Raw genomic sequence first — 12,961 nt, forward strand, 5'->3', positions numbered from 1 at the left:
CTTTTACCTACAGTTAGTAGAAGCAATTGAGGAGTTTAGACTCAAGTACTCAATGAGGCCACAGTTCAGTGTTTCCACCAGTGCTTACCTGACGGCTGGGTAATGCAGTGTTTAGGATAAGTTTATCTTCTTTCAAAGTTGAATTTTAAATTTCCCACCAGATTTTTGTTAATCTTTAAAACCGCATTATTGTACCATTTTGTTTGTTAAAAAGCATAGGAGATGGAGGCTGGAGAAACTTGGGTTCAAATTCTTGTATTACCCCTTACTAGCTATGCAACCTGTGAACCTTTATTTCCTCATCTATAAATGGAGATAAATCATACTTATTTTTCAGCACTATTATGAGGATCAGTAGCATCATATACAAAGTTCTAGCTTAGCACATCGCCAGGTATACATAATATGTAATATTATAAAAACTGTTCTTGATCATTTTACAAATACTGATTATTGCTTTGTGCTTTAATAATGCTCTTATATAGGTTACTGATTTATACAGGGCAGTTTCCCCTACATTTAACGACTCCAGATGATATCTCTTCTTTTGGGGTTCTTAGGTCTTTTTAAAAGTAATCTTATATCTTTTTCTCAGCTTTTAGGCAGTAGGCTATCACTTATCATTGCTGTCACTGGGGCTGGTTCTAAGAATAACTCCTACTCCCTGAGTCACCTCCCTTACAATTTGCTGCTTCTGATGTTGTACACTTGGCAATCAGATGATAAAACTGTCAGAAATGTGTCTGAATTAAGAATGAATAAATTAAGCAGGAGGCTAAGGGGTCTCTTCAGGGGAAGCATACAGAACCTATTAGACTATTATAGCACAGTCTTTGTGATAGCTATTATAGCTGTTCATAAGCAATTTTTACTTACTTTCATGTTCTTGGATGTGTTATAGGAAAAAAATCCCAGAGAACATAATAAATGGTAAGATGAACTACTACTATACTTTTGAGAAAAAAGTAAACAAAACACGTAATTCCAGAGTTACTATGAGACAATGCAGGACTGTAGCCCAGGAACATATTAGGAGCTAGGAGGAATGAATCCTATCGGTTATTCTTATTGGGAAGTCTTCTTAAATCACCAATCTTAATCTCAAAGCAGTTAGAAAATTAACACATATTAAGCATTCCTTATGTGGTAGGGCCCCTGCATGTATTATCTCAATCCTCAAACATCTCAGAAGTAAGAATTATTATACCCATTTTATGGTGAGGAAATGGATGTCTTAAAAGGTTAAAGTAACTTATCCACACTGCAAAGTACCAGAGCTAGAATTCAAACTAAGGTCTATCTAGTTTCAAAGCTCAATACTCTATAAACGTCTGGTGATTTGTAGGGACTGACTTCATCTTTGTACAAAAACTTACTTCCTGTACATCAGCAAATAAACAATGAGAAAGTACAATAGAAAACAGAATACCGTCCATAATTGCAATAATATATATCAAGTACCTAGGAATTAATTTAAAACACAGAAGAGCTCTATGGAAAAAAAAAATTAACTCTACTAAGAGATTAAAGGAAGAGACCTGAATAAAGGGAGCAGTAAACTAAGATCCCTGGATAGAAAGACTTAACATCCTAAAGAAGTCAACACTCCCCAAGTTAATCTATAAATTCAATTCATTGGGGAAAACAAGATTTTGTGGAAACTGGACTAATTCTAAGTTATATTTGGAAAAATAAAGGTACATGTGGTTCAAGAATAGCTACAAGTCTGACACAAGAAAAGCAAAGAGCAGGAGCAGACAGGTGGCTCAGCTGGTTAGAGCGTGAGCTCTGGGCAACAGGGCTGCCAGTTGGATTCCCACATGGACCAGCGAGCTGCGCCCTCCGCAACTAGAATGAAGTCAATGAGCTGCCGCTCAGCTCCCAGGTGGCAAGATGGCTCAGTTGGTTGGAGCACGCGCTCTCAACCACAAGGTTGCCAGACGGCGACTGGACCTGGAGCTGAACTGCGCCCTCCACAACTAAGATTGAAAGGATAACAACTTGACTTGGATGGAGCTGATGAGTCCTGAGAAAAACACACCACTGTTCCCCAGTAAAAAGTCCTGGAAAGACCCACTGTTCCCCAATAAAGTGCTGTTCCCCTCCCCCAATAAAATCTTCAAAAAAAAGAAAGAAAAGCAAAGAGCAGAGATCTGCCCTACCTGATATTAAGGCAAATTATAAACCCTTAACAACTGGAACAATGTGATCCTGGTGAGGGATCAAATAGGCAATGGAACAAAATAGAATCCAGGAATGGACTCATGTATATACCAGAACTTGGTACATATCAATGGTGGTAATATAAATCAGTGGGGAAAGAAGAGATCATTTAATAAATGGAGTTGGGAAAACTGACTTATTATGCAGAGAAAATGAAATTAGATCCTTTTTTACAGCATACACAGAACAAATATACACTATGTTAAAGACCTGATATGGAAGGCGACATAAAACTATATGAAAACGTAGAAAAATATTTTTATGACCCAGGGGTAGGGAAGAACTTATTAAATAAGATCCCCAAAACATACACCATAAAGGTACAATTTGATGGGTTTGACAAAACCAAAATTAAATACCTCTTGGTTACAGATGAAGTGTACTGATAGCTGTAATTTACTTGGAAACATATCAAAAAAGATGGGTAAATGGAATGGCTAGAGATGGATAGTTATATGGAATAAAGTATTGTAAAGTATTAATTGTAGAGTCTAGGTGGTGGGCATATGGGTATTCACCACACTATTTTTTCAGCTTTTCTGTATGTATGAAATAATAAAAGGCTGGTGAACATTTAACACTTTTGTTCAATAATGATTTTGTACATAAATTTTTTAAAAACTGTGACTCTCAGGAAAAGATATTTGATACACACACAGGTATAGAAAAGGCATTTGCTATATATGTATGTGTATAAACACATATCTGACAAAAAAAAAACTTCTGTAATTAGCAAGAAAGACAAGTAACCTAAAACAAAATGAGCAAGATAAATAAATGGGCACCTCAGAGAATGAGAAAACAAATAGCTAATATGTATAAAGTAGAAGCTCAACCTCATCCACAAAGAAAAGCAAACTAAACCCCTACGCATTGTCCAGAGGACTATAAATTAGTACAGATATAATCTAGAGCAATTTGGCAATATTTGGGAAAAGCCTATATGCATATTTTATAGGATCCAGGAATTCTACACTGAGTATATACTTTAGATAAACTGACACAGGAACACAGAGAGACAGAGCCATCTATGAAGACATTCCCTGCAGCATTGTTTGTAGTATCCAAGAACTGGAAACTATCAATCGATAAATAAAATACAGTTGACCACTGAACAACACAGGAGTTAGGGGCACTGAACACTTGAGTAGTCAAAAATCTGTGCATAACTTTGACTCCTCAGAAACTTAACTACTAATAGCTTACTGTTGACAGGAAGCCTTACCAATAACACAGTCGATTAACACATATTTTGTATACGTATTATACATTGTATTTGTATAATAAACTATAGAAAAAATGTTATTAAGAAAATCATGGGGTGGCCGGTTAGCTCAGATGGTTAGAGTGAGGTGCTAATAACACCAAGGTTGCCGGTTCGATCCCTGCATGGCCATTGTGAATTGTGCCTTCAAGAAAGAAAGAAAGAGAGAAAGAGAGAAAGAGAGAAAGAGAGAAAGAGAGAAAGAGAGAGAGAGAGAGAGAAAGAAAGAGAGAGAGAAAGAAAGAAAGAAAGAAAGAAAGAAAGAAAGAAAGAAAGAAAGAAAGAAAACCATAAGAAAGAGAAAATACATTTATAGTATTTGTTGAAAAGAATCAGCACATAAGCGGACCTGCGCAGTTGAAACCTGTGTTGTTCAAGGGACAACTGTATTGATATTATTATTTGATGGAACATAATCTAGCAGTCATGAGGAGTGAACCATATATGAATATGGATAGATCTCAAAAATCACACTGAGTGAAAAAAGAAATAGTTTGTCATCTACAGCACAACACCTTTCATGTTAAAAAAGGAAAAAAATCTACACACACAAATGATACTATAGACTGTGCGTGGATACGCATGTCTAAGTAAATGTATGGAAGATGGCTTGGAAGGACAGAGAAGAGAAAGGAACTGGATCAGGAACAAAGACCAAAGGTGACGAAAACCAAATATAAAAGAGGAGTCATGCATGCACTGATGATGACAGCAATCATAAATTGAGGAGACTATCACAGCAATCAATTTTAGTGTTTCTGAAGTCTAAGCTAAATATAAAACAAAAAACTCCCCACCCCCAAACTCCATAAAAACACCTGATTAAAGACAATGTCCAAAAAGGAAAAGGAAAATGACCTGGCCACCTCCCTGTCACACAGCTTACCGGAGTACACAGCACATGAGCAGCAGATGGGTGGGAACATTAGCTGGATTGAGCATGCTGGGTGTGTCTGACTTCATGCAGGCCAGGAAGGCCCGCATCCTTCTGTTCTTGTCCTCAACTGCTTTGCCTAGCCAGAGCTTCTTGAGGTTTGGGCAAGTCCATTCCCGAAATGTCAGTGCAGACACCAGTTCAGGGGTTTGAGGTGACTTCCCTTTGTAGGCAGACCACTCCTTAAGGATCACTGAAGGAACTGGAAAACAGAAATTAAGGAAAAACAGGCTCTAGAGAATCTGAGCACTTTTGCATCTGGACACAATGGACAGGATCCACCACATTTCAATATCTTTTTAATTTTTGTTGCTATGATTTTTACTGTTAGCAGTAGTAACAGCAGGAATAGTAAACATTTATTATACTATGCTTCCCCGAAAATGAGACCTAGCCAGACAATCAGCTCTAATGCGTCTTTTGGAGCAAAAATTAATATATAAGTCCCAATATGATATGATATGATATGATATGATATGATATGATATGATATACTATACTATGTTACAATATGTTATATTATAGTAAAATAAGACTGGGTCTTATATTAATTTTTGCTCCAAAAGGCGCATTAGAGCTGATTGCCCAGCTAGGTCTTATTTTTGGGGAAACATAGTATAATTGACATGTGTGTTAAGTCCTTCACATATAAATGTAAATCCATTTACTCCTCAGAACAATTATGAGAGAGAAGTATTATGACTATATTACCACAAAAAGTAGTGCTCACTTTGCAGATGAAGAAATGAAGGCTCAATGTCACACACACAGTTCTTAATGACTTTGAAACTTATTTCTTGAGTAGATGTACAAGCCTAGGCAAGGAAAGGAGTCCAAAGAAAAATTATCTACCTGGCTTCATAACAGACTATAGAACACCCCAAAAGACTTTAAAGAATTTCACAAAATTCTCAAAAAGCCAACCTCAGATTTACAAAGGTGTACAGACATGGAAAACATGGCTTTTGTCTACCTCTAGTACACCTCAGGCTCCTGAGCTATGGCCTCTTTCACTGAAGACGTCTAGCATCTACTCAATTACCCAAGCTAGTTATCCTAGAGTCCTCACTCTCCTTCACCTCCTACGCATCTGGTTATTCCCAAGGTCGGCTGACCTTATCATTCCTTATATCTGTCCCCTTTTCTTCATCACAACAAATATTAGACAGATTCAGGTCTCATCATCTTTCACCTGACAAGTCTCCAGACTTGTACCTGCTTTCATCCTGTCTGGTCTCCCTGACACCCATGCTCCACAATCACTAGAGTGCTTTTTTAAAAAAACCTTTTAGTTTGGGGCGGCCAGATGGCTCAGTTGGTTAGAGCACGAGCTCTCAACAACAAGGTTGCCGGTTCAATTCCCGCATGGGATGGTGGGCTGTGCCCCCTGCAACTAAAGATTGAAATCAGCGACTAAGAGCTGAGCTGCGCCCTCCACAATTAGACTGAAGGACAAAAACTTGACTTGGAGCTGATGGGCCCTGGAAAAACATGCTGTTCCCCAATATTCCAATTAAATAAAAACTTTTAGTTTGAAATAATTATAGATTCACAGGGAGTCGTGAAGACAGTAGAGAGAGGTTCTGTGTACCCTTTATCTAGTTTTCCCCAATGGTTATATCTAAAATAATTGTCATAAAATATCAAGGCTAGGAAAATGACATTGGTGTAACTGTGTGTATAGTTCTATGTCATGTGTAGATTTGTGTAACTACGACCACAATCAAGACATAGAACCATTTCATCATTACAAAGATCTCCCTTGTGCTATCCACTTTTTGGTCACACCCAGTGCCCTCTGGCATCATCCCTAATCCCTGGCAATCATTAATCTATTCTCCCTATCTACAGTTTTGTCAATTTGACAATATTATATAAATGGAATCATACAGTATGCAATGTTCTGGGGTTTTTTAAAACTTTCTATTTAAGTGTGTTTTTCCAGGACCCATCAGCTCCAAGTCAAGTAGTTGTTTCAATCTAGCTGTGGAGGGCGCAGCTCACAGTGGCCCATGCGGGGATCTAACCGGCAACCTTGTTGTTAAGAGCACCACGCTCTAACCAACTGAGCTAACCGGCTGCTCCCAGTATGCAGTCTTTTGAGATTGGCATTTTCACTCAGCATAATGCCCTTGAGATACATCCATGTTGTTGCATATATCAATAGTTCATTCTTTTTTTGCCCAGTAGTATTCCATGGTATGGCTGGACCACAGTTTAACCATTCACCTTTTGAAGGATATCTGAGTTGTTTCCAGTGTGGGGCTATTGTGAATAAAGCTGCTATGAATATTTGTGTACAAATTCCTGAATGAGAATAAGTCTTTATTTCTCTGGGATAAATGCGCCAAAGTGCCAAGTGATGGGTTATATGATAAGTCTATTTCTAGTTTTGAAAAGAACTGCCAAATTATTTTCCAGAGTGGCAATATCATTCTACTTTCCTACCAGCAATTTATGACTGATCCAGTTTCTCCACATCCAATCCAGCATGTGGTGTTACCACCATTTTCATTTTAGCCATTCTGACATATATGTAGCAATAACTCATTGTTTTAATTTGCATTTCTCTAATGGCTAATAATGAACATATTTTCATATCTTTGTCATGTGTATGTCTTCTTCAGTGAAATGTTTGTGCATGTCTTCTGCTGATTTTCTATTTGGATTGTTTTTATAATGTTCAGTTTTGAGTTTTTAAATATACTTTAGATACTAGCCTAGATACATAGTACTTGTTCATCTATGGATGGCCAATTGATCCAGTACCATCTGTTAAAAAGACTATCCTTCCTCCAATGAAGTGTTTCTGCAGCTTTATAAAAAATCAGTCGGCAGGGGGCAGCAGGTTACGTCAGTTGGTTAGAGCACGGTGCTCTTAACAAGGTTGCTGGTTCGATCCCCACATGGGCCACTGTGAGCTGCCCCCTCCACAACTAGATTGAAAACAACTGCTTGACTTGGAGCTCATGGATCTTGGAAAAACAAATAAATAAAAATTTAAAAAAAAGACCTCCCTTAAAAAAAAAATCCACTGGCTGTACTTATATGGGGCTCTTTCTGTATTCCTCATTCTAGTCCATTGATCTGTGTCTATATCATTGCCAATACCGCATACTCTTAATTATTGTACCTACCTAATAAGTCTTGTAATCAGGTAGAGTGATTGCTCCCAATTTATTATTCCTTTTCAAAAATGTTTTAGCTATTCTAGTTCCTTTGTCTTTCCATATAAATATTAGAATATTCTTGTCTATACCTACAAATAATCCTGCTGGGACTTGGCTAGGAATTGTGTTAAACATGTACATCAACTTGGGGAAGAATTGATATTTTACTATGTTAGGTCTTCCAAATCATGGACATCTATGTTTCTCCATTTATATAGGTCTACATTGATTTCTTTCATCAGCGTTTTGTAATTCTCAGCACACAGCTACTGAAAATCTTTTGTTAAATTTATACCTAAGTATTTCATTTTCATTGGAGGGATTGTAATTGGTATTGCATTTTTTACCTCAGTACCACATATTCATTGTTAGTATACAGAAACACAACTGATTTCCGTATATGTTTATTTTATATCCTACCACTCTGATGAACTCACTTTTCAGTTCTAGATGTTTTGTTGTAGATTCCCTGTGATTTTCTACATACACTATATGTCATCTGCAATTAGGAAGTTTTATTTTTGACTTTAAGATCTGTATGTCTTCTATTTCATTTTCTTGCCTTCCTATGCTGGCTAGAACTTCCAGTATTATGTGGAAGAGCAGCAGTAAGGGTGGACATCTTAGCCTTGTTCCTGATTTTAGGAGAAAAATACTCAAGTCTTTCACCATTAAGTATAATGTTAGCTGTAGGGTTTTTGTAGATGTTCTTCATCAAGTTGAAAAAATTCCCCATATTCCTAGTTTTCTGAATTTATTCTTTTTATCATGAATGGTTGTCGAATTCTGACAAATGATTTTCTGCATCAACTGAGATGATCATATTATTTTTTTCTTCTTTAGTCTGTTTATATGGTGGATTACAATGAGTGATTTTTCAAATACTGAACCAGCCTTGCAACCATGTAATAAAAACTACTTGGCCATAGTGTATAATTCTTTTTATATATTGCTGAATGCCACAGGCTGATATTTTATTAAGAATTTTTACATCCATATTGATGAGAAATATCAGTCTGAAGTGTTGTTTTCATGCCCTGTCTTTATCTGGTTTTAGTATCAAGGTAATACTGACTTCATAGAAAGAGTTAGGAAGTGTTCTCTTCTAGTTTGTGAAAAAGACTGTGTAGTATGTATGTCGATTCTTTGATAAACATTTGGTATGTATATTCAATTATAGTTGACATTCAGTATTACTCAGCTTCAGGTGTACACTGAAGTGGTCAGGCACCTACCTACACTGTCCATGAAGTGGTCTCCCTAATAAGACAAGTGCCCATCTGACACCCTACAAAATCTTTACAACATTATTGATTACATTCCCGAAACTGTCTTTAGTATCCCTGTGGCAATACTGTGGTTACCAATCTGTGCTTTCTAATCCCCTCACCTTCTCCCTCATCCCCAACCCCTCCCATCTAGCAACCCTCAGTTTTTTCTCTATATCTCTGAGACTGTTTCTGATTAGTTTGGTCATTTATTCTGTTCTTTAGATTCCACATATAAGTGAGATCGTATGGTATTTGTCTTTCTCCATCTGACTTATTTCACTTAGCGTAATGTTCTCTAGTTCCACCCATATCGTTGCAAATGGTAAGATTTCATCCTTCTTTATGTGCGAGCAATACTCCATTGTATAAATGTACCACAGTTTCTTCATCCAGTCATCTACCGATGGGCGTTTCGGTTATTTCCATGTCTTGGCTATTGGCTCTATAGTTACAGGATGTGGAGTACAGTATAGGGAATATAGTCAATTGTATTGTAACAGCTATATACGATGTTAGAGGGGTAGTAAATTGGGGGAGGGGCGTTATCACTTTGTGAGGGGTGTAAATGTTTAACTATTACATTGTTTTGTACACCCGAAACTAAAAGAAACAGGAGAAGGGAAGGGAAGGGAAGGGAAGGGAAGGGAAGGGAAGGGAAGGGAAGGGAAGGGAAGGGAAGGGAGAAAATTAAAAAAAAAAAAACTTGGTAAACTTCTCTACTGAAACCAATTGAGCCAGATTTTTTTGGGGGGGAAGTTTCAAATTAAATTTCATTAATATTTATAGGGCTATTCAAATGATCTATTTCATATTAGGTGAACTGCAGTTTGTATATTTTGAGAAATTGGTCCATTTTGTCGAAGTTGTCAAATGTCTGTGTAGAGCTATTTACAATATCGGGGTGCCAAAAGAAATGTATACAAGTAGACACATTGGTCAACATTGCTCAAGCAGTAGTCCACCATAATCAGAAGTGTCTGGACGCTGGTGGTAACCATGATAAGCACCTCTTGTAATTGCAGAAGCCAAACGTGACCTGTATTCATCTCTTGTTATCAGTATATACGAAGTATTACAATTTGTTTTTTTAAACTTTTTTTTTTTTCTCCCCCTTCTTCTGCCTGCCTCCCCTCCCCCAACCCCACCCCACCGGCCCACTCCGGTTCAAGACGATGTTTCTCAGTCTAGTTGTGTAGGACACAGCTCCCTGGCCCATGCTGGTATTATGAGCCTTGTGCTCTCCCCCAGCTGAGGCAGTTGGTCACCGGTCATCGGTCATCCACTCACAGCAGCTCACGGCAGCTCTCGCCGGCTGCCGGCCACTCACGCTGTCACCGGCTGCTCCAGGCAGCACTCAGCAGCCCATGGCCAACCTCCAGCTGCTCACAGCAGCCCAGCTCCAGGGAGAGCTGTGTTCACAATCTTAGCTGTAGAGGGCGCAGCTCACTGGCTCATGTGGGAATCGAACTGGCGACCTGAGTGTTAGGAGCCATTGGGCAGGCCCAAGTATTACAATTTTAATAGTTTTCCTTTCTTAAAATGTGTATACATTTTTTTGGCATCCTGTTTTCCCATATAATTCTTTTGATGTCTACAGGCTCTGTGGTGATATCCCTTGTCTCATTCTCGATATTAGTAATTTGTGTCTTCTCCATTTTTTTCTTTGCAGTCTTGCTAGAAGTTTGTTAATTTTATTGTTCTTTTCAAAGAACCAAGTTGTGTTTCATTTGTTTTTTTCCTATGGTTTTTGTTTTCAATTTCACTGATTTCTGCTCTTATCTTTATTTTCTCCCTTTGATTTACTGCAGGTTTAGTTTTCTCCTCCTCTTGTTTCTTGAGATAAAAGTTCAGATGACTGATGAGAGCATTTTCCTCTTTTCTAATGGGACCATTTATTGCTATAAATTTCCCTCTCAGAAATTATTTATCATTAGCTTGCAAATTTTAATATGCTTTATTTTTATTTTCTTTTAGTTCCATTATTTCTTTCTTTTGCTTGAGACTTCCTCTATGACCCATGGATTATATACAGAAGTGCTTTGTTATTTTCCAAGTATTTATAGATTTTCCTGTTATCTTTCTAGTTTGATTCGATAGTGGACTGAGAATATTCTCTGTATGGTTTCATTTCTTTTAAATTTATTAAGGTTTGTTTCGTGGCCCAGAATATGATCTATCATGGCATGGTGTTTTTTTTCAATTACAGTTGACATTCAATATTATTTTCTATTAGTCTCAGGTGTACAGCATAGAGGTTAGATATTTCTGTAATTTATGAAGTGATCCCCCTGATTAGTCTAGTACCAACTTGGCACTATACATAGTTACTAAAATATTATTGACAATATTTGCTATGCTGTACTTAACATCCCCATGACTATTTGGTAACTACCAATTTGTACTTCTTAATCCCTTCACCTTTTTCATCCAGCCTCTCAACCCCTCTGGCAACCATCAGTTTGTTCTCTGTATCTATGAGCCTGTTTCTGTTTTGTTTTGTTTTTGTTTATTTTGTTCTTTATATTCCACATATAAGTGAGATCATATGGTATTTGTCTTTCTCTGTCTGACTTATTTCACTTAGCATAATAGCTTCTAGGTCCATCCACGTTGTCACAAATGGTAAGAGTCCATTTTTTATGGCAGAGTAATATTCCATTGTATATATGTACCACTTCCTCTTTAGCCAATTGTCTACTGACGGGCCTTAGGTTGCTTCCAAATCTTGGCTATTGTAAACAGTGCTGCCGTGAACATAGGGGTACATGTATTTTTTGGAATTTGTGTTTTGGATTTCTTTGGATAAATACCCAGAAGTGGAATTGCTGGGTCATAAGGCAGTCCTATTTTTAATTTCTTGAAGAACCTCCATACTGTTTTCAACAGTGGCTGTACCAATTTACAATCCCACCAACAGTGGATGAGGGTTCCCTTTTTTCCATATACTTGTTGTTCGTTGGTTTATTGATGATATTCACTCTGACAGGTGTGAGGTGGTAACTCATTATGTTTTTATTTGCATTTCCTGATGATTAGCGATGTTGAGCATCTTTTCATATGTCTATTAGCCATTTGTATGTCCTCTTTGGAGAAATGTCTATTCAAGTCCTCTGCCCATTTTTTAATTGGGTTGTTAGGTTTTTTTGGTGTTGAGTTGGGTGAGTTCTCTATAAATTTTGGATATTAACTCCTTATTGGATGTATCATTGGCAAATATCTTCTCCCATTCAGTAGGTTGTCTTCATTTCGTTGATGGTTTCCTTTGCTGTGCATAAACTTTTTAGTTTGATGTAGTCCCATTTGTTTATTTTATTCTTTTATTTCCCTTGCTCAAGGAGATATATCAGAAAAAACTATTACTAAGAGCAGTGTCAGATAATTTACTGCCTATGTTTTCTTCTAGGAGTTTTATGGTTTTGGGACTTACATTTAAGCTATTAATCTATTTTTTTTTTTAATTTTATTGGGGAATATTGGGGAACACTGTGTTTCTCCAGGGCCCATAAGCTCCAAATCATTGTCCTTCAATCTAGTTGTGGAGGGCGCAGTTCAGCTCCAAGTCCAGTTTCCATTTTCAACTTTTAGTTGCAGGGGGCGCAGCCCACCATCCAATGTGGGAATTGAATTGGCAACCTTGTTGTTGAGAGCTGGCGCTCTAACCAACTGAGCCATCCGGCTAACCCCGCCATTAATCTATTTTGAGTTTATTCTTGAATATGGAGTAAGAAGTTGGTCCAGTTTTCACAGAACCGTTTATTGAATAGACTGTCTTTACCCCATTGTATATTCTTGCCTCCTCTGTCATAGATTAAATGATTGTATAGGTGTGGGTTTATTTCTGGGCTCTCTATCCTGTTCCATGGATTTGTGTGTCTATTTTTATGCCAATACCATGCTGTTCTGATTACTAGAGCCTTGTAGTATAGTTTGATATCAGTTACTGTTATACCTCTAAGTTTGTTCTTCTTTCTCAAGATTGCTGTGGCTATTTTTTGTGGTTTAACATACATTTTAGGATTATTTGTGCTAGTTCTGTGAAAAAATGCCATTGGCATTTTGATAGGGATTACACTGAATCTACAGATTGCTTTGGGTAGTA

At 37.4% G+C, this 12,961-nt stretch overlaps 1 protein-coding gene across 2 annotated transcripts in view; it reads right to left on the reverse strand.

Annotated features, from left to right (window-relative positions):
- Positions 1-12,961, reverse strand: part of FAM120C (family with sequence similarity 120 member C) — an 81,925-nt gene that overhangs the window by 26,104 nt on the left and 42,860 nt on the right. For both annotated transcript variants that reach the window (XM_019710841.2, XM_019710842.2), the window contains exon 10: positions 4,374-4,623. In XM_019710841.2, the coding sequence (XP_019566400.2) occupies positions 4,374-4,623 (250 nt within the window). The remainder of the gene's footprint in view (positions 1-4,373; positions 4,624-12,961) is intronic.

This window comes from Rhinolophus sinicus, chromosome X, assembly GCF_036562045.2.
Source record: "Rhinolophus sinicus isolate RSC01 chromosome X, ASM3656204v1, whole genome shotgun sequence".
Lineage (NCBI taxonomy): Eukaryota > Metazoa > Chordata > Mammalia > Chiroptera > Rhinolophidae > Rhinolophus > Rhinolophus sinicus.